The following is a 22508-nucleotide window of genomic DNA, read 5'->3' on the forward strand; positions in this document are numbered from 1 at the left end:
CATTTTTGGTACCTTCATACCTTTTTCGTAAGGTTAATCGTCTCGTATTTGCTTTTACTACAGACAAAGCTTCAGCGTAAAATGACTGAATTTCACGTGTCTAATTCTTTTTAAAAATTCACATTCACCACTCAAATCTTGACTATAACGAAAAGCTACCCTATGGTCGGAGGAAGAGTAAAAATAGAACTTTTTCCTAACATTAAGAGTATAATTAGACCAAAAATCTAAGAATGATAAAGTTACTCGATTTCTAATCATACATCAGGAAATTTAAACTTTTTCAGTTCCAATTGAATCCAACTACCTACTCTATTTGTTTATTTTATGTATTTTAGTTTGATTTGATACGAAATTCTTTTTTTTTTTTTTTTGTAATCTTATGATCTTAAGCTAAACATACGTTTAATTTAACGAAATATCATTTGAATTAGTGATCTTAAACACATCATCTAAGATATTGATATACAAATTAGAAAAGAAAGTATATTATATTTGGTTGTTTCAACACGCACTTGTGAGTAGATAGATTGGATGAAATGTCGGTGACGTGGATATTTATCATTTGAACGGGTCTTAAGGGATATGTTAAATTTATAAGTAGTTGAAAAGTTTTTTTTCAGTTAAGGACTCGAATATTTCCAAATATCCTATTTTGCAAACTTTAAGGAGTCACTAGATTTTCTTTTGAGGACTCCACTGAACAACATGTTTCTTTTCAGGACTCTAAAATATTCCAAATTTCATGCAAGGACATTTTACTCTGACTACTATAAATAGCCACATTTTTCAATAGCCTTCACATCACAAAACACAAAATCCCATTTGCATTATTTGCTAGATATCTCCTGATTTAATTATATTTTGTTGATTTTTTTGTGGGAAGATGACTATTCTCATTGAGCAGCCTGAGTACGGTATGTCATAATCCTTCTTGTTAATTTCATTTTCAATTATATTAGTTTGTGTTATGAATGAAATGATATGAAGTTCTCCTAAAATGTTATCGCACTCGTATATGATCCTTGCAAAATAAATTATTTTTGAAACTTTTGACACGCATCCGTCAGCAACATATATAAGCTTTTATTAACATTATATATAGAAATTTAAATTTTATAATTGTTGATAGGTTTACAAGTGGAGGAGAAAAAAGTCCCATTCAACCCCAATGAACTTATTTTGGACGGTGGATTTGTGGAACCAAAGACATTAATGCCTTCTGATGATGGATTTGAAGTGCCAGACATAAACGCATTTGGTCAATCATTTAGGTATTTTGGATTTAATTTTATAATTTTCTGATAGATCAATTAGTCGAGTCAATAATTCTCGATACTAGAATCCGTTCATGACTCCATAATGTGTTTATATGAAACTAATTTAAGTTGAATTTATTTTACAGGGATTATAATGCAGAAAGTGAGAGACAAAAGACAGTGGAGGAATTTTACAGGGTTCAACACATTAACCAAACCTATGACTATGTAAGTTCAATGCCTTGTCAACAAAACAATTATAAACAAACTCTCAAAATTCCTCTTCTTTTTCTTTTCTTAAAAAATCTATTTATAAAAGTTGTACCAACACAAATATCAAGTAACTCTCCTTTTTATAACAGTATCCTACGTATTATTACTTTTTATTTTTTTTATTTTTTTTTTATAATCTTTACTGGAATTCGAACCTTGTTTTTCTAACATCTTTACCTCACTTCATTGATCGATACTTTTATAGTGCCAAAATTCGTCTTGTTTAAATTTTACTTATTCCCGATTCGGAAGTAATCACTCAAATCCATCTTTTCATCAAGCTCCTTTTTAATGCATGGTATTAATGCTTGATCTTGATTACCTTTTTTGCAAATGCAGGTGAAAAGAATGAGAGAAGAATATGGCAAATTGAACAAAATTGAAATGAGTATTTGGGATTGTTGTGAACTTCTAAATGACGTGGTTGATGATAGTGATCCTGATTTGGATGAACCACAAATTGAGCACTTACTACAAACTGCTGAAGCTATTAGGAAAGATTATCCAAATGAAGATTGGCTTCATTTGACTGCCCTCATTCATGGTATGTAACAAAATTGAATAGTATTCCCTTTATTTTAGTTTATGTGACGAGGTTCAGAATACGAACTACATTACTTATTTTTTCTTATGAATTCAAATTTAAAATCTTCAAGTTTCTTATATCGTCATCGTGCATATAACTTAAACTCTTTTTTTGTATGGACCATAGATCTAGGGAAAGTGCTTCTTCTTCCAAGTTTTGGAGGGCTTCCTCAATGGGCTGTTGTTGGAGATACATTTCCTCTTGGTTGTGCTTTTGATGAATCAATTGTTCACCACAAGGTATATTAATGCTTTGTTTTTATTAATGTCAGAGCTAGAATTTTCACTAAGATTCAAAATATAAAGAACTAAACATAGGAATAGTTGGTGTTGAATATTAAATACTATGCCCTAACAAATATTGATTCTCTTATGCAGTATTTTAAGGAAAATCCAGACATCAAAAATCCTATTTACAACACAAAGAATGGAGTATATCAAGAAGGTTGTGGACTTGACAAGGTTGTTATGTCATGGGGACATGATGATTATATGTATTTGGTCTCCAAGGAAAATGGAACTACTCTTCCTTCAGCTGCTTTGTTTGTCATCCGTTACCATTCTTTCTATGGTAAGAATACTTATAATTATCTTTTCTTTGTATAATTATCTGTGTTGAGTATCCACTAGTTCAAATAATACAGATTTGTATCACTTGGAATTCATTAAAGGGGGAAATGCACTGAACTTAAAAAAGACCATGCTTTATTCGTCATCCATTATCATTCTTCCTATTTTTTAAAAATGAATTCTAGTTAAATAGATCATTTTGTAACTATCTGGTAGCGCCACTCGTCAATCCAATAAATACAAGTCTCACGCCGTTTAAGATTAAAAATATGTTGAACTTTAAAAAGAGTACTCACTTGTAATTACTTTTTGAGTGACCTAACTATGTAAATAATTTTTACACCACTAATACTGCATTGAATTTAAACTCACCGTATGCTCGATATTCTGATTAATTTATGTGAACTAATTTTTTTTGTGTTTTTGGTTTTTGATAATATTCTACAGCATTACATAGGTCAGGAGCTTACACACATTTGATGAATGAGGAGGACAGAGAGAACATGAAGTGGCTCAAGATTTTTAAGTAATTATTTTCCTTTTCCACTTTTACTGCTTCCTTCTGATTAAATTTTTATTTCAAATAGGTTACTTATAATTTGCAAATTTTAATGCAGCAAATATGATTTATATAGCAAGAGCAAAGTTCGAATTGATGTGGAAAAAGTCAAGCCATACTATCACTCTCTCATTGAAAAGGTTAGTGCTTTTAGCTATATATGAGTGGATTTTAATTCTGACACGTATTAGGTCATTTAAAAAAATAATTTCTGTAAACATGGAAGTAGTAACCTGACAAGTTATCTATTAAATAGATTAAATTGTTACTAAATCAAATGAGTTTTTTTTTTTTTTAATGCAATGCAGTATTTCCCAACAAAGCTCAGATGGTGAATGTTTAGCATTTTGGAAAAACAATGGCAAGGAGAAAGGCATAAGAAGCATTATGGTGATGACTGGGTCCACGGTGGTAGAGTAGATACATATATAATTGGTTTAAGAAATAAAGCTATTTACAGCTGTATTTCACATCCCTTTGTTGATTATTGATGTAATATTTTACTTTCGAAATGTCATTTTCTATTTTTTCATTTAAAAAATGTATTTGTCTCTTTCATTCATGAATAAATTCCATTGACAGTTCCGAAACCTTTTCAATATGAATAAATATGGAGTATTCAGTAGGCCAAGGAGATAAAAGGTGTAAACAGTGATGGACTCAGTATTTTATAAAGAAAATTTAAAATATAAAGAAGTATATAAATGCTAGAAAAAGAAGGGTATTTGAGATACATTAGATGCTAGATCTTCACGCACAAATGCTTGAAGTTTAGTCATATATATCTAAATTCTAAAATTCATGTAAAAGTGCCTGAAGTTTGCTTTCGTCCACATTCTTTGAAGTCAGGCTTTGGCAACCTAAACTATAAGACGCGTATATCTGAACTTCCGACTCGCTTATCTAAAATTAAACAAATACTTATGAAAAGCATAGGGTCTTGAAATCGGCTATATGTGCACTTCGCTCCTTTAGTAGTAGTAGCATTCAGTTGGTGGATTTGTCCTGTATTTTGTAGCACATTATTAGATTCAGGGCCCCACGGCTGGTCATTTGCACTTTTGTCCCCATTTTGTGATGGCCTTCAAGAAAAATAATTTTTTCGTTAGGCATACATTTATATTTTCGCATCATAATATTCATAAGTTATGCAGCGCGCCTTAAAGAATTTATACTCCGCTAAGCATAAACTCGATTGTTAAGAGCAAAATTAAAGACCGGTCAATTTGAAGGCCAAACTGTGCAATTTCTTCCCCCTACGGTACTGTGCAACATTTTTTTGTGCAGACTGCCCTTCAAAGGCACTGGTCTTTAATTTTTGCCCCTCAAATTGCTGGTCTTTAATTTTTCCCTTTGCCTAAAGCCATGAGGTTTGGGGTTCGAATCCCGGCTCAGTAAAAAAAATACGCAAGACAGAGTTTCGTAGCAAAATTAGGCCTATTCGGGCAAAGGTTAGGCCTTAAGGCAGAGTTTTGCAAAATTCCAACTGAGTAAGAAAAAAAAATTATTTTATGCCTAAAGGCAAAACTCTCCGCCTTAAGAGTTTTAGCCAAACTCGTCGATCGGGAGAGTTTTCGCAAGGAGAGTTTTGCTGTAGTTTTGCTTAAGTCATTTGTGAATGCATTAGATGAGTTGTACACTAGAATGTGCACGTTGAGGTTGTATGGGTCTATTATGATTCTCTAGTAAAAGCATGTCTACTACTGACACTTTTTTTTTTTTTTTAAAAGCATATATAAGGGGGGTGGAGGTTGGGCACTTCAAGGTGATTGTATTCTATGTTGCGATTTTTTTTTTTTTTTGACTGAGTGAGAGTTCGAACTCGGAACTAAGAGGTTTTTAGCGAAGGGCAAAAATTAAAGAGCACTAATTTGAGGGGCAAAAATTAAAGACCACCCCCGAATAAGAGCAATCGTGCAAATTGCCCGTGTACAACAAAGATGTTTTCCAGCCAGGCTCGACCCACCAGAAAATGGACCTATCTGATTATAGGGCATGACGTGTGTTGTTCCCAAAAGCGTCCGGTCTTGATTTTTGTCCCGCCTAATAAAATCTTTAAAAATGACCTTAACTTGAAAAAGATCGTTTGGGAAGAACTTATGTTGCCCATGAGGCATAAGTTATAACTTTTGCGTTAAGGCATGACTTGTGGTTAATTGAGTAGGTGTATTAAACTAATTTATGTCCACAACTTATGCCTGATGGGCAATAAAAGTTTTGCCTAGCAAATTTTCTGAAGTGGAAGCTATTGTTAAAAAAAATTTGCTAAGTGGGATACAAAATTGGGAAAACAACACAAATACCCCTAAAATGTAAAATATTTATCCGCTCATGCTCCCTCCTAAACTAACTTCGCATCTTACCAAATTGATCGATTTACCCAAGTACCCTTTCGCCCAAACCCTTCCTCCATGATATGATCGCAGTATATTTATATATCATGATGGTATCATGGAGGACAAAGAGAAGGACTGAAGCAGTCCTCCATGATACCATCTCAGTATATTTATGTACCATGATGGTATCACGGAGGACTGAGAAGTGTCTTATTGAAGGACTAAAGCAGTCGTCCATGATACCATCACGGTATATGTATATAATAAGATGATGGTATCATGGAGGGTTTTCTGAGAAAAGTGTATCTTTGAATAAATGAACATGATATATCTCAGTATATTTATATATCATGTTGGTATCATAATTTTAGGGGCATTTCGGACAAATAGTTTTAGGGGCATGAAAGAAAGAGAGGTATGGGCGGGAAGCTATTTTGTTTTCGAGGGCAGCAGCGTTTTTCCCCCTAAAAAAATTCAGGACTACCCTTATGGAGATCCGATTAGTAGTCCTATAGGCCCAATCTACCACTCAGTAATCAGTCCAGTTAAGTGGAAGCCCATATCCGAACCAGACTAAGCCCAACTGAACCCAGATTAATCGGGCGGGTTCCTTGCGAGTCAGGCCCAATTGTCATATTTGTGATTTTAGAGAATCTGAAAGAATTAAAGTGAATAATTGGGAATGTAACAGAGTTGAAGAGAGAAAAATGAGAAAATTAATATGTGCAGTTGATATCATGGTTCCACGCAGATTTTTTTTTTTACTACGTATTCATATTCGGTGTTTATACTAAATAAAATAGTTTAATTTTAACAATTATAAGTTAAGCTTAGAATGTATTTCACTTCGTCATGGTTACATTGAAAATATGCGTACAAAAAGTACATATCTTATATACATTGATTTAGTGTAAACATCTAGTGCAAGTACAAATTTTATCGAAAAAAATATACGTACTGAACCTTGGGATTATGATAATCTGCAGCATGCTATCATATAAAATTTTGTTGATTGTAGATATTAAGAGTGACAAAATTAGTCTATAAAATATGACTTGTCTAATTCGTTCAAGTTTGGGCAGGTTAACAACCTTTTTATTTTATTAGTTCAATTCATTTAATCCGTTCAATTCAGTCCATCTAAATATTGGACTGATTTAAGCTAAACATGTAGATTAACCCGTCCATTTGACGCCGTGGTGATTACGTTTTGGGTTTCTTTTTCTTGTGATTGTGTGTAACTTCATTGATGGTGACCTTTTCCAAACGATAAAACGTTTGTGATGACGAAATACCAACTATGCTACTTTCTTTTCTTGTCTTTCTCTTTTATATAAAATTAAAGTTAACTATTAAACAATGTCGTGGTTGAGAAAAAAAATGGGTAAAGCAAAGAATATCAAATAAAATCTGAAGATGTTATTTCTCACACGTTAACTCGTCAAGTTTAACATCCATAATTGAATTATTGTCAATGAGCCTGTGTCCATTGGATTAATTTAATTTGAGGTCATGCAAACAACCAATTAAAGAATTTATTAAAGGATTGGTTAAAAGCAAGGTCACATTGATGTATTTTTTCTAGAAAACTAATTCTCATTAGAAGTACCAAAAATTCAATATGACTAAACAATGATTTCATGTGTCTTTGCATTTATTCGTTTGACACAAACACTAACACTAAGGAAAATATGTTTTTATTTTTTCTTTGAGGGTAATCACGTAAAAAATTGGTAAAAATTATATGTATCGTGTGTTTAAACCAAATTAATAAATGCATGATATGTGTGCACACATTTTTATTACTTAATTATGATTAATTAAGACATATTCACCATTTTAAATCACTTAATTATGGTAACTTGAGTTGGCTTAGTCTAAACATCGATAAGTATTTATGTAAAAAATTTAAACAATATCCACAAATAGTGTAAGCTGTAAAGACTTTTTACAATATCAATTCACGTTATTTTGTTATGGTAGATAATCTATCTCATTTTTGGGATTACATATTACGCATTTATGGAATATTACCTATATTATATTTTGATTGACACAATTGATCAATATGTTAAACTCCCACATAAAAATATTGATCTCCCTAAAAGACAACTTCAGGATAAGTAATAAATGGACATAGCTGCAATTAATACCCTATTAGATTCCAATAGCATAGTGGATTCATCATATACATACATGTGGAGATATTTTTTTGCAAAAAAAGGGAATAAGATTGGCTAATCATGTATATTTGCGTCCTACAATTTCATTGTTAGATTATATATAGATTCTTCCTTTGTCGTTTTCACCAAAATGTACATGAAATGCCATCAAGTCATCCTCAACTAACAAAAGATAACAAATAAAACCCGCTCCACTAAATTTTATTTAAACATAGAGCACTAATTAGTTTTTATTTTTATTTTTTATTCCCTTCCATTTCTTATTGTGATGTCTCTCATCCAAAGAAAGTTGGAAATTGAAAGGTATGGAATTTTGAGTTAAGAAAGTTAGTTGCGAAATATATATTCAAATCGATCGATAACACTAATTTCTTGTATCTACATATATATAGAGTTTAATTCAAAATATTGATTTTGTCGAACTTTAGCCGCAATTTCGTACATATAAGATTCCAATAGTATAGTAGAATCATGTACATATGTGAAAGATATTTTTGAAAAATGATTAAGACTGGCAAATCACATATATTTGCGTCCTAACAATCTCATCGTTGGATTATAGATTCCTCCTTGTCGTTTTCACCAAAATGTATACGAAATCTCAAGTCATTCTCAACTAAAATAAATAAAGGGAAAAGGGTCAAATATACCCTTCTACTTTAGTTTATTGGCTAACTTTGTCTTCCATTAGCCGAAGTAATCAAATATACCCTTCCGTTAGCTAAAGTATACACATATACCCCTTGAATAGATGAAAATCCCAAATCAGCCAAAATTACTCATTTAACTTAAATTACCCATGCCCCATAAGTTAAACCCGACCCGATCCAAAAATATAATTTTGTCCCACCCTAATATACCCTCTACGCTTCTATTTTTCAGTCTAAACATAGTTCCGTAACCTCCTTCTCCTCTTATGGCCTTGTTGTCTTCCAAAAACTTTTCAAGTCTAACTCGACTCTCTCTTCCATTTTTACTTGTCAAATATAGCTGATAAAGTGAGAAAACAATAATGCAAATCTGTCTATTACTTTTTAAATGCTTTGTCTTTAACCTCTATGGGTGAGAAAAAAAAATGCAACAGTATAATGTAGTGGGATGGAAATGGAGGAGATCATAATTCCTTTGAATATATTTGTTCCTCTTTAAGTTTGTAATAGAGCACACACCAGATGATCAAACATGATAATTTTCCACCATGTCTCATTCTCTTCATGTCATTGAATGCTCTGCCTAAAAGATAAGTAATAAAAAATCTTGAAATAGAACTATCATTTTCCCATTTGGCAGTCCTTTTAACCGTAGCTAGTGTTCATCTTGTTAAACTTGACCAAAAAAGAAGCAACTAATTATTATCGTGGTGGTGCAATAGTTTCAGCTTCCTAGTGGAAATTAACAGTAGTACTTCCAATCCTGACAATCCATTCATTGGACAGATTTGTGGAAATTAACAGTAGTACTTCCAATCATTGGACAGATTTGTGTTTTGATCGAAGAATAGAAGCGCACAGGGGTATTTTAGGGTGGGGGAAATTATATTTTTGGTCGGGTTGGGTCTAACTTATGGGGCGGTAATTTAAGTTAAATGGGTAATTTTTGCTGATTTGAGATTTCCCTCCATTCAAGGGGTCTATGTAGGGGTGTTCAAATGAGACCGAAAAACCGATCCGAACCGGTAAACCGAGTCAAACCGACTTAATAAACCAAAAATCAGGGTTTGACTTGATTTGGTTTTAAGTTTTAAAAAACCGATAACATTTGGTTTGGTGTTAAACCAAAAAAACCCGAACCAAAACCGAACCGAACCGAACCGAACCGATACATACATACATATTTAAAAGGGAAAAGGGTCAAAATACCCCTTTACTTTGGAAAAAGGGTTAAAAATATCCTCTGAACTTATTTTGGGTCAAAAAACCCCTCTTTCGTCCTTAAAGTTTTCAAATATACCCTGTCTTGACGGAAATTATCCCCCAAATAACCAAATCATTTTTAAAGCCATTTCCATCATTTAAACCCGACCCAACTAAATAATTATCCATAAGATCCCCTTATTCCCCCAATACGTAGGTTTGAAGTTTGAGGGAATTCGAGGAATAAGGGGATCTTATGGATAATTCTTTAGTTGGGTCGGGTTTAAATGATGGAGCGGGTTTAAAAAATGATTTCGGGTTATTTTGGGGATAATTTCCGTCAAGACGGGTATATTTGAAAACTTTAAGGATGGGAGGGATATTTTTGACCCAAAATAAGTTCGGAGGATATTTTTAGCCCTTTTTCCAAAGTAGAGGGGTATTTTTGACCCTTTTCCCTATTTAAAATATTATATTTCTCTCTCTCTCTCTCTCTCTCTCTCTCTCTTTCTCTCTCTCTCTCTATATATATATAATTTGGCTCATTCCAAGTCCAATACAAATTCAAATAATTAGAAAGAAAATGTAGCCCATTTAAGTTTAAGGTAAAATAAAAAGAAATTTGCTAAAGGTAAACTAGAATTTTCGCCTTATTCAGTTTTACAGTTCCTTCATTTACATGCCATCTGAATTACTACTGATCAGCTAGCATTTTATCCGTAACAAATTAAAGGGAAGAAATTGGCAATTGGAATTTAAAAAGATTTGGTAGATGACTTTGTGTTTCTGTTTATCATTTTCCGTTTTAACTTCTGTGTTTTCTTCTCAATGTTTCATAAACACGATGAGTCTAGATAACAAAAATTCCTGAGGGGCTGCGTAATATTAAAAGGCTATATGTAGGGAAGTAACTAGAATCATGAAACGTAGATGTTATGTTTTTGTAATTCCTATACCCAAGCCATAGGCCTATACCTAAATAAAGTTAATGAATTAATTAAGAAGATTCTTAGGTTTGAATGGATCACGATAAAAGCCGTATTTAGTTACCATTTGATTCAAAGGTTCTTTGTATTAATACATTCTTAAAATTCAAAAAAAAAACTGCAAAAACTGAACCAAACCTATAAAACCGACAAAATCGAAACTGATAGAATTTATACTATGATGGTTTGGTTTGGTTTGAATATTAGAAAAAACCGACTTAATTGGTTTGGTTTGGTTTTAACCAAAAACCGAGTCAAACTGGACCATGAACACCCCTACGTATATGTGTATGCTTTGGCTAGCAGAGAGGTATATTTGACTACTTTGGCTAACGGAGGGTAAAATTAGCCAATAAATTAAAATAGAAGGTATATTTGACCCTTTTCCCATAAATAAATAACCTCAACTCAACAAAAACTTTAAGCATAAAGCAATGACTTTTTCCTCCTCTCCTCCTCCAAAGAAAGCTTGTGATTGAGAGAGGTTTTGCATTTTTAGTTGAAATAATTAATTTTAAATATATATTTAAATCGATCCACCATATTTATAATTCGTACGTACACGTACATAAATAGAGTTGGATTCGAACTATTGATTTTTGTAGACTACAAATTCATAGTTGGATCCGTCCCTATTTACAAGAGAATGTTTTATAAGCTCCACTCGTGGATCCTCGTCATGGTTTCAACATAAGGAAATGGATTTTTATAATTTGCTTTATGTTTTTTTGGCTTTTCAAATGGTGTTCGGTACCTGCATTGTAAACGACTATATCTGGATTCGCGCCATGCAGGGCCCTATTCGAGGGGAAGCACTCTCCACATTTTTCCATACCTGCAGCCGGGTCGAGACTTCACGATTAAGGAAGTTGCCCAATCCGCTATACCACATCCTTTGGTGGTTCTAATTTGCTTTCTATCTGCACTCATAGCCATAACATGTGATCAGTTTTTCTCTCTTTCTATATATTTTCTTCTTTTTTTTGCTTTTTCGTTTTATTTTCGTGTATATGTATGAAAGAATAATTTTTCGGAATCCTTCATTTCTTTAAACGAAACATCGATCTTTCTATTATAATTATAAAATGTTCAGTTGAGTTCTGGAGTAACTTTATTGATTGGCTATAAATATAAAGAGATGAAAGTACCCATGATCAAGTTTGTTTTTTTTTTATCTGAAATAAACGATAATGAATTTCAATCTTTTTTCTTTCAGATTAACTAAATCTCGATGATGTCCAAGAAATTTGGTTAGCTGTTTTACATGGAAGACTTGTCCGTTTGTCTTCCTTGATCACTCACTCTTTCAAAAAGAATTCCAAAATTTAATCTGTCCTATCTTGATAATACAATTAAATTTTGATCAGTTCCTCTTCTTCTGGTTGTGAATGACTACAACTAAGTAGGTAATGTAAAAAAAAACATGTCGAATAAGATATAAAGTTGTAATTTCTGATCATGAGTGCAAGTCCTTTATAAAGTTTTTCTAAGACAACCTATTTCGATTGGATTATCTAAAATAAATTAGATTATGACAGCTAACAATGTTAGAGGATCATTTTAGGACAGACCAATCAGTTTTATCATAGTATTAGTTATAGAAAATTAGATTCATAACATAATAACTAACTTGGGCTTAAATACAATTTTATTTAATACATGCTTTGTCAGCCTTGCGTAGTGGAACTATGGAAGTCACCACTCCAAATAAAAACAATTTTTGCTGTCTGTTTAATTACAACAACTTGAAATATTAATTCCGCTTTATAAATTTATATGAACCTATTTTTTATTACGAGTTCACCTATTTCTTATTACGAGTTCACTCATTTTTTTTTTTTTTTTTTCTTTAGAATAAATCCTAGAGATGTGAAAGAAATCGGGTAAGCTGTTACAAGGAAGACTTATCAGTTTGTCTTCCGTAATCAGTACTCTTACAAATAGAATTATAAAGTTTTCTTTTATCTTATATTTATATATTTATAAAGATTGAACCCTTTCCTTGTGGTTACGGGCTACTTTTATTGATGATGATAAATATACACTATCTCAAAATAAATAGTTAATGGAAAAAGGAACTTGTTAAATAAAAATATGAAGTGTTTAATACAACATCAAGTTATTCAATAAAGCTTGTTCCGATAAATGGACAATATAAAATAATTTAGAGTATGTCAATGAGTACTTGGAGAATTAAATATAGTGCACGCCAATTATTTGTTGGGCTAAAAAAATTTAAAAATACTTTTATGTTGATATGATATTGTACGCTTTGAGTCAAATTCGCACGATTATTCCTATTGTATGTTCACCATTAAAAATATTTCTACACAACAACAAGAACAATATACCTAGTGTAGCTCCACGAGCGGGGTCTGGAGAGAGCAGGATGTACGCATAGCTTACACTTAGCTTTGTGGGGTAGAGGGATGTTTATGATAGACCCTCGACTCAAAAGAAAAGCATGATATCAAGAAAAATATGACAACAAAGTAACAAGATAAAAAGCAAATGAAGCAACAGTTAGTAATACACCTTGAAGAAAAGAATCTTCACGGTTACTAACTAATACTATTGATAGGAGAATACTCGACTACCTACTAAATATTTCTACACCTTATATATGTAAATTCTTATTTTTCCAGCTACCGATATGCAATTTTATTCGCATACAAAACAATCTCTCCTCGAACTAACTTTCACATGACTCATCACTATATGTGCTTGGGGGAGGTTAGTTGTGTACCACCACATCATCGGCTCATTTATGCTAATCAAATTAGTGCTCGTGCAGAAGTAATTCCCTATCGTAGAAGGTGTGAAGCAGGTGAGGTCTTTAAAGAGAAGAAGAAAAGAAAGTTCGTCTGAGTATTTATGGCTCTCAAAGCCCACTGACTTCTTTCCTATGTATCCGTCTCCGAAACTACGAGTGAATGTAGTAAACCAATACGTAGACGGGCAAAAGCACTATGACAGGCTCCCTGTAATCACTATGTAATTCCGTACTCGCCTTATCGAACCTTTGGCAGATCTAAAATAATCTTATCATGGTGTGATATTATCCATTTTGAACAAACTCACACGGCTTTTTCGTAAACATCCTCAAGTTAGAGTATTAAAATACCTCATACATAACTTCTTTTTCTTTTCAACTACCAATGTGACCTTTATTTTGCGTATCCAACGTCATTTCCATCGTGCTATTTGTAGAAAAATATATATTTGTATAATAAGTATGATAAAAGATGTAACTAAATAAATTCTTCAATGGAAAACTTTGGTGTATCTTTCCGTTACTTCATTTTTCTCATTGCTTACATTTGTGCCATGTTTTTTATGACTCAGGTTCTGCCAGCGCTCTGACCGTGTGTGAATTAGAAATTGATCAAGGTCTTTCTTGTAATGTGGAAACTTTACCATTTTGCAGCTCCCAATGCCAGAAAAATTTGGACAACGTTATATCACTATAGAGTGTGTGGAGAAAACTCTAGGGGAAACTATATGTGTGTGCTTCTACAAGAATCACACATGCCCATCACCAAATTCAATAGAATTTGTACATTTTCTTTTGTCACTTTCTCAAAAAAAAAAAAAAAAAAAAATCGTGAAAATGTTTTATCTCTATCAGATGATACTACCCAGCATGAATGAGAAATTAATACTTGGAGCTAAAAATTAAAAGAAAAAGAAAAAAAAAAAAGATAAAAGATGTAATTTATTAACCTTGCAGAGTGGAGGTCCACTGCTCCAAGATGTCTTTTTTTTTTTTGAGATTTCCGTTATAATAGGTAGGTGGACAACTTTGATTCGAATATTTTAATGACATGAACACAAAATTAGAGTGGGGTGGGAGGTGAATGAAAGAAGATAAATTGAGAAGAACACAATTCCATATTAAATTCCGAGCTATTTGGATTCTTGGAAAAGAACTAGTTTGACCTAACGGGAAATTTGACGTCCCTATAAATTTTTATATTGACGAATTAAATTAAGCTATATTAGTTCTCCCTAACACTTGAATTGGTAGTTTAAAACTAAATTTGATAAAATATTATACTCCTCTAGTATCAAATTATTTATCGTAGTTACTAAACATAGTTTTTTCAAATTATTTATCGTTAATTATTTTTTCTCCATTTTACCCTTAGTAGAATTTTGTCACTAATGAAGATGACACGTAAATAAAGTGGACATTTAATGGAAAGAAATTATAACTTAAACTTAAATAAGGTTAAAGTTAGTCACAAATAAATACGGAGATCCTTCATTAATATTTTTAATTCTTGAAATTGTAAAAAAAAAAAAATAATAGATAATTTGAGACGGATGGAATAGATTTTGAATAATCCATGATATTGTATTGTTGACCGTAGTTAAAGTAATGACACTATCAGGACATTTGGCGTCCCTATAAATTTTTATATTGTCAAATTAAATTGAGCTATATTAATTCTCACCAACATTTGAAATGGTAATTTAAAACTAAATTTGATAAAATATTATAACTATTTTAATTGCACAAATAAAAGAAAAAAAAAAAGAGATTAGAATATACTAAAAAAAAACTAAAATTAGAATATAAAAAAAAAACTAAAATAAAGATTCCCCATGTCATCTTCAGTCTTTACCAATGGGGTACCTGTAACGTCAAGTCACATCAACTAATAAAACACCCACTTTTTATTACACCATAAGCAAAATGACTTGACGTAAAATTTAAAAAATAATTTTTTTTTTTTAAATTTTATGGTCTAAAATAAATTTTACATACTTATAAATAATTTGATTAAGTTAAATTGTTACTAAATATAGAATGATATTATTTATTTTTAAGATTGATTTAAAAAAAAAAGGATGTCGTGTAAATCGAAACCAACTGATTATAACTAAATAGAAAGATATGAATCTTTTTAGATTTTGGGACTGACTGATTAATAAAAAAAAAGATTGTCGTGTAAAACGAGACAAACTGATTATTACTAACTAGAAAGTTATCAATCTTTTTAGATTTTGGGATCGACTAAAAAATAAAGAGTGTTGTATAAATTGAGACGGAAGAGTTATTTGACTTTGCTCTCAGTGCAAATAAAAAGGTGAAAAACTGACATGCTATCTCTGTTATACTGTTAGTCATCATAGAGAAAAAAATGGAGAAGCAGATATTGGAAGCTCCATTCTTGGACCCTTCAACTTCTGGTTTCAATAGAAAAAAATGGAGTTTTCCTCTTTGCTTTTTATTTGCATTCACTGCCATAACATGTGAGTTTCTCACTTTTTCTGTCTTTGTTCTTCTTTGATAGAATATTCAGTTGAGTTCTCGAGGAATTTCTAAATATATAAATTATTTTTTAAAAATTTAAAGATTGTATATCCGATTGACTTTCGAAATTCAGACTTTATCACGTAAATTGAGACAGAGGGAGTATGAAGATTAAAGTATCCACGAGATTGAATTTCACTGTTCAGCAACTTCTTGAACTTTTTTTTTTTTTTGGCTTGAGCCTACACAAATTTATTCACTTCTTTGTCATTTTATTTTTAGTATATACTTTAAGAAGTTTAGATCAATACTTAATTTGGTGCCATTTTAGTAGGCGTTTGGCCATGAAAACCAAAAAGTTTTCACTATATTTATTATTTTGGAGTTGGAGTTGAAGATGGAGTTGTGTTTGGTTATAGTTTTTAAAAAGAATATTTGGTTGTTTGAATGTATTGAAAGTGAAAAAAGTGGAGAAAAAAAGTGAAAAATAAGTTTTTATTGTTTTTCAAAGAATTTTTATGGCCAAACACCATAAAATGAAAAAATATTTGGGAAAAAAGTGAATAATTCTCATGGACAAACGGGCCCTTAGAGTTGAAAGCTAAACTACTTTAGACAACAGTAAAAGTAAGTCATCTCGAAGATTTTACGCGAAGAAATATGTGACCGAAAGACAAAAAAATGATAAGAGAGAAAATTTATCCCTGTACTTCGAGAAGAGGGCCAAATTTACCCCTATACTTTGTTACCCGTACCCTTTCGCTCCGCTAGGATAGGGGTATTTTTGAACCAAAGGATAACAAAGAGGGCAAATTTGTTCGAAAAATATAATGGAAGTTAAATAAGGGTAAATTCGACCATTTTCTATATGTTCATTAAATTCTGGTTTTTACCAAAATTAACATGGATTGTTTAATTGGCTTCTGAAATAAAAATTCAAGAAGTTGCTTGAGCCTATACAAATTTATTCACTTCTTTGCCATTTGATTTTGGAGTGTCTTATTCTTTTTTGCATCTTTATGTAGTTATAGGCCTTACACACCATGGAGGCATTGGTGTATGGCTAATTGGAGATGTAAATAGTAGATATAATGGAAGACTACAACATAATGCTGATATTGTTGAATCAGAACAAGCAGTTGTTGCTGCTGATGATGGTCGATGCTCAGAAATCGGTATATCCATGCTTAAAATTGGTGGACATGCAGTTGATGCTGCAGTTGCCACAGCCCTTTGCCTTGGAGTAGTTAGTCCAGTGGCTAGTGGAATTGGTGGTGGAGGTTTTATGGTTGTTAGATCTTCATCTACATCAGAAGTTCAAGCAATTGATATGAGGGAAACTGCTCCTTTAGCTGCTTCACAGGTTCATAATTCATTCTTTTCGCATTACTATTTAACAGGAACTGACATGGACAGTGAGGATTCATATAGCCAACTTGACTTGCTTGTGATTGAGGCGTAATAGCAGAGTAGTAGTAGTTGTTGTTGTCTGGATGAGAAAACTGTAGTTTAAATGAAGTGACATGGACAGTGAGGATTCATTTAGCCGACCCTTACTTTCTTGTGATTGGGTAGTAGAAGTTTGTTGTTGCTGTTTGTGATTGAGGCATAGTAGCAGTAGTAGTAGTAGTTGTTGTTGTCTGCAGGATATGACTGTAGTTTTGTTCTTACTGGGAATTTGGATTAGTATTTACTAGGAGTTGTTTAGACTTTCAAAGATTTACAGGTCAGTAGAAAATATCATGATAATAGTGAATAATATTGGCCTGAGATGAGTTTATATGAAGTTACATGGTCAGTGAGGATTCATATAGCCGACTCCAACTTGTTTTGGACTGAGGCGTAGTAATAGTTGTTGTTGTATTTAGTATCTAAAACATAGAAAACACAAAAAATGCAAGTTCTGAATTTAATCTGTTTGTCCTCTCTGATTACATTGACAATGAAAGTATCCTCAAACAGAACATGTATGATAATAATGGGAACTCCAAGTTAGAGGGAGCATTGTCTATGGGAGTTCCTGGTGAGCTAGCCGGTCTTCACGCAGCTTGGGCAAAAAATGGGAGGTTACCATGGAAGACCCTATTTCAACCAGCCATTAAACTCGCAAGAGACGGTTTCATGGTTAGACCTTATCTCGCAAACAAAATGGTTGAAAAAGCAAAATTGATACTTAAAGATCCCGGCTTGCGGAAAGTATTTGCACCTGAGGGAAAGCTGTTACGGGCAGGTGAAATTTGCCATAACGTAGAACTTAGCCACAGCTTAGAGCTAATTGCTGAACAAGGTCCGGAAGCTTTTTATAATGGAGAGGTTGGTGAAAAGCTTGTCGAAGATGTGAAGAGAGCAGGTGGAATTTTGACAATGGATGATTTGAGGAATTACAGAGTGGAAATTCCAGAGGCAGTTTCTTTTAATGCTATGGGCTACACCATCGTCGGAATGCCACCTCCATCCAGTGGAACACTCGGGATTTCTCTCGTATGTATATAAATCAACTTAGCTTGGTCAAGCTTCTAAAATCAACTTATTTTGGAGAGTGCTTTTCAAAAAAGTACTTTTTGTGAGAAGCAGTTTGTGTTTGACAAATCAATTTAAAAAGAACTTTTGAGTAGCAATTAGTGTTTGGCCAGGATTTTAAGTAGTGCTTCTAAGTGTATTTTCTCAAGAGTGTTTTTCAAAAATATACTTTTGAGGAGAAGCTACTTTTTCAGTGTTTGGTCACTTTTTTCAAAAACACTTTTTTCTCCTAAAAGCTTGGCCAAACACTTCAACTTTATTGTTTTTTTTTTTTTTTGAAAAAAAAGCACTTTTGGCTTTGAAGAAGCTTGGCTAAACAGGCTAATAGTTGGCCTTAATCCAGCCTCAAACATTTCTAAACTTAATACAACACCAATCGTCTGACTAAACTTTTTTGACTTGGGAAAACAGATTCTTAAAATCCTCGAAAGCTATTCGAGCTTAAATGCTGCTGCAGAAGGCTCTTTAGGATTGCATCGACTGATTGAGGCGATGAAACATATGCTTGGAGTTCGAATGAACCTGGGCGATCCTGACTTTGTAAATATCAGTAGTACTGTATCTGAAATGCTTTCCCCGTCTTTCGCCAAAGAAATTCAACGAAAGATTTTTGACAATACCACCTTTCCTCCTGAATACTATATGCCCAGGTCAGATTAATTCTGTTTTGGACAAGCCTTTTGGTTGCCTACCAAATGGCTCTAACGATTTTGGTCCGTGATTCTTAGGTGGAGTCAGCTACTAGATCATGGAACGAGTCACTTTTGCATTGTGGATGCAGATCGAAATGCTGTATCGATGACTACAACAGTAAATTATCCATTCGGAGGCGGCGTGCTCTCTCCATCAACCGGTATTGTACTCAACAATGAAATGGGAGATTTCTCAACACCTAATGAAATATCCCCTGATGAACTCCCTCCGTCTCCTGCTAATTTTATTCAACCAAAAAAGCGACCATTGTCATCAATGACTCCGATTATCGTTCTCAAGGTATGCATAATATGATCTGTGAATGAAGTACCATGTTGAATCTTATTCTTCAATGTTATTATTACTGTTGTTTCTTTTACTTTGGCTATCTTCATTAATTTTGCTGTCAATACTTTTCTTTTCTTCGATATTTTCACCATAGCTTTCTACTCTTATATTTCTCAAACCTATTTTGAAAAATGCTTTTCTTGAGCTGAGGGTCTATCAGAAACAACCTTTCTACCCCGCAAAGGTAGGGTAAAGTCTACGTACACTCCACCCTCCCAGACCCCACTCGTGTGATCGCACTGGGTATGTTGTTGTTGTATGGTCCTATATTGGTTGTTTCCTGAAGAACTAACCTATGTAGGAAAACTAAAAATAACCGGAGAATGTATAATATATGTATAATCCATGTAAATATGTTTATAATCCATCAATGCATCTTCTTCCTGTAAATCTTATAGGATAATCAGTTGGCTGGTGTAATTGGTGGTAGTGGAGGCCTAAAAATAATCCTCGCAGTCGTTCAAGTTTTCATCAACCATTTCGTCCTGGGGATGGATCCTTTAGCGGCAGTGCAGAGTCCGAGAGTCTACCACGAGGTCGGTCCCTTTGCATGATAAGCAATGTACACTAGTCATAACGGTCATTTCAGAAACTCCGAGTACTGATTCGTATTCCTTTCATTTGCAGCTAATTCCGAATGTAGTTCTGTATGAGAACTGGACTTGCATCGATGGCGATCACATTGAACTCTCGGATGAAAAAAAACATTTCTTGGCTGAGAGGGGTCACCAACTCAAGGCGAAAAACGGAGGAGCCATGTGCCAGCTAATCGTTCAAAACCTTCCGAATCCGCCCTTACAGTTAGGCAGAAGGAGTGGAAAAGAATATAAAGACGGGGTTTTTCGAGGGATGCTTGTGGCTGTGAGTGATCCTAGGAAAGACGGAGAACCTGCAGCCATATGATGGACTCATCCTGCTTGATTTATGGGTATGAATAAGTCTATTATTTGTACATATTGTTTGAAAACTGGCTAAAAGCCTCAGTTTCTGGTGAAATATAGAAAGAAAGGGAAATTCACGATTCGGGCAAATATTGTCTTCTGTGTGCAATATGATAACAAACTACCCTCTCTAGTAATTTGTGTTGATATGAAGTTAAGTCATTAGCTAAAATGCCTAGTTTATAAGGAAACATACTGTTTCTCTCCTTTGCTAGGAAGGAAATATTGGGGTAGTTTCTTCCAATCTTTCTACAAGGTGGATGGGTTGGAAGAAAAGCTCCCAAGTACATCATCTTCTTTTATTTTCTCTATGGAGTTCCTATAAGAAGTTTCAGCTTGGTAAATTCTTTCCATCAGCCTAAACCTTGATAAACAGAGTTACCTGATACTTGTCTTTGGTGGAAGACTCGGTGAAACAGTCTAGGTGTATAAAATATGATGCTCTATCGACGAGTTGGATTGGAGTCGGAATGTTTGTCTTGCTTGTCTCAACAATACAACCATTCACCGAATGAGAAGACTGGAGGAAGTTGTGACAAGATATTCAGCTTGGTATTGAACTTACAAGTTACAACAACACCAAAATGAGGATCCATTACAAAATATCAAGCTAAGTATGCCATATGGAGGATGTGATAAATGATGAAAAAACAAACCACAGAGAACAAAAGCTAATGTAAGATAAGTTCTTGACTAAATCAAATAAGAGAGATAATCCAGCAGTTGTTCTTTTATAAATCCGTTATCCTTGATATCATATATTAGAAGGCATTTGTGGAGTAACCTCAACTTTCTGTCACTCCCTCACCCCAAATTAACTCCGATTTACGCAAATTCCTTATAATAGGTTTCCATTTAAATGTTGTCCCTATTTTAAAAAGCAGTTTAAATATAACCTTTAGGAAATTACTCTTCCTGTTAACATTAGATTTGGGGATAAAACTTTATACTGTGCTCTAGCGTTTGCAATAACTTTTAAATTTTAGACTGTATAACGTTTTCTCATAAGGTTTTTAGTTTGTTCAAAAGAAATCTTCTTTGTGGTTTAAAAGGTCCATATGTTATAAAACAAATAAAAAGAGGATCATTTGTTAAAAAGAAAACTTAAAATAAATATTAGTCCACCCAAAAAAATAGCCGACAAATGTATAATCAATGTATATTTGTTAACCGTTATAAATATTTTGGTCAACCGACTTACCTCGATTTACCTTTATTAAATAATTGGCCCATAAATCGACGACATGTCAAAACAAGTAATTGCACGTTTTCCCCTTCAAATGGATCGGTCTTTAATTACTATTATACATAAGAGCAAATGTGAGGACTTTTGTATGTCAAAACAATTTTTTAAAACTTTTTAATTAATTACTTTTATCCCCTAATCTTATTTATTTAATGGATTTTTTTGTTTTTTGTTTTTAAATATTTGTCATATAGGTACTTTTGTAGTCCTCACAGGAATTTTCAATTTTTTTTTAAAACTTTTTAATGAATTACTTTTAGGTCCTAATCTTATTTATTTAAGTCAATTTTTATTTTTTTGTTTTTTGTTTTTAAGATCTACTTTTCAAAAGCTATCGAACCTCCTACCTCATTTTTCACATTCTTTGATTTTTCGATTGGTGCTCGATAGACAAGCTCAATTAACAAAATAGGAACAAAAGCGCAAAATGACGTATGTCTAAAATTGCAAGCGTTCCGCATAAGTTAAATTATGTATTTGTCTTAAAAGTTCATTAACTATGTATAGATTATTTATTTAGAACTAAACAATCGTAAAATTAGGATACATAAGTTATAATGTATCATTTGATTTGAATTAAATAATTTCATCAAAATGGAAGTTAAAATATTCCTTCAAATGAAAACTGGTCTTTAACTTTTTTGACTACTGGGTATAAATGGTTGTTGTTGTTGTACACTTTTAGTAACACAAATTATATTTCTTTAGTTAAAATATCTACTTTTATATGCTAAACTCACGAGCATGACGCCTCACATAACTAGTATTTGTCATATAGGGGCATAGGTTCTTTATAGAACTTGCGAATATATTATGAAAAAATTGAAGACCAGCCAATTTGAAGGCCAAAAAATAAAGACAAACACAAAATAGGAACAAAAGCGCAAATGACGTAT

General features: G+C 32.8%; 2 protein-coding genes across 2 annotated transcripts; both read left to right on the forward strand.

Moving 5' to 3' along the window:
* Positions 1–644: 644 nt before the first annotated feature.
* On the forward strand, positions 645–3836 carry LOC132030946 (inositol oxygenase 2-like). Its single transcript, XM_059420751.1, has 10 exons — positions 645–917; positions 1133–1274; positions 1406–1487; positions 1872–2076; positions 2245–2357; positions 2496–2688; positions 3135–3213; positions 3305–3386; positions 3555–3577; positions 3613–3836. Exons 1-10 carry the CDS (start codon positions 887–889, stop codon positions 3623–3625), a joined length of 963 nt encoding a protein of 320 aa, XP_059276734.1. The 5' UTR covers positions 645–886; the 3' UTR covers positions 3626–3836.
* An 11833-nt stretch (positions 3837–15669) lies between these two features.
* Positions 15670–20538, forward strand: LOC132030947 (glutathione hydrolase 3). The gene is made up of 7 exons (XM_059420752.1): positions 15670–15863; positions 16890–17227; positions 17827–18345; positions 18796–19034; positions 19113–19377; positions 19824–19961; positions 20053–20538. Exons 1-7 carry the CDS (start codon positions 15752–15754, stop codon positions 20326–20328), a joined length of 1887 nt encoding a protein of 628 aa, XP_059276735.1. The 5' UTR covers positions 15670–15751; the 3' UTR covers positions 20329–20538.
* Positions 20539–22508: the final 1970 nt, after the last annotated feature.

The sequence above is a fragment of the Lycium ferocissimum genome, chromosome 9 (genome assembly GCF_029784015.1).
Source record: "Lycium ferocissimum isolate CSIRO_LF1 chromosome 9, AGI_CSIRO_Lferr_CH_V1, whole genome shotgun sequence".
Taxonomy (NCBI): Eukaryota; Viridiplantae; Streptophyta; class Magnoliopsida; order Solanales; family Solanaceae; genus Lycium; species Lycium ferocissimum.

Bases quoted from the DNA above. Each gene is read 5' to 3' on its own strand.
- LOC132030947 (XM_059420752.1), top strand. From the start codon at position 15,752: ATGGAGAAGCAGATATTGGAAGCTCCATTCTTGGACCCTTCAACTTCT. The intron at 15,864-16,889 runs GTGAGTTTCTCA...ATCTTTATGTAG, and splicing joins TGCATTCACTGCCATAACAT to TTATAGGCCTTACACACCAT. The intron at 17,228-17,826 runs GTTCATAATTCA...ATCCTCAAACAG, and splicing joins CTCCTTTAGCTGCTTCACAG to AACATGTATGATAATAATGG.
- LOC132030946 (XM_059420751.1), top strand. From the start codon at position 887: ATGACTATTCTCATTGAGCAGCCTGAGTACG. The intron at 1,275-1,405 runs GTATTTTGGATT...TTTATTTTACAG, and splicing joins GCATTTGGTCAATCATTTAG to GGATTATAATGCAGAAAGTG. The intron at 3,214-3,304 runs GTAATTATTTTC...ATTTTAATGCAG, and splicing joins AAGTGGCTCAAGATTTTTAA to CAAATATGATTTATATAGCA.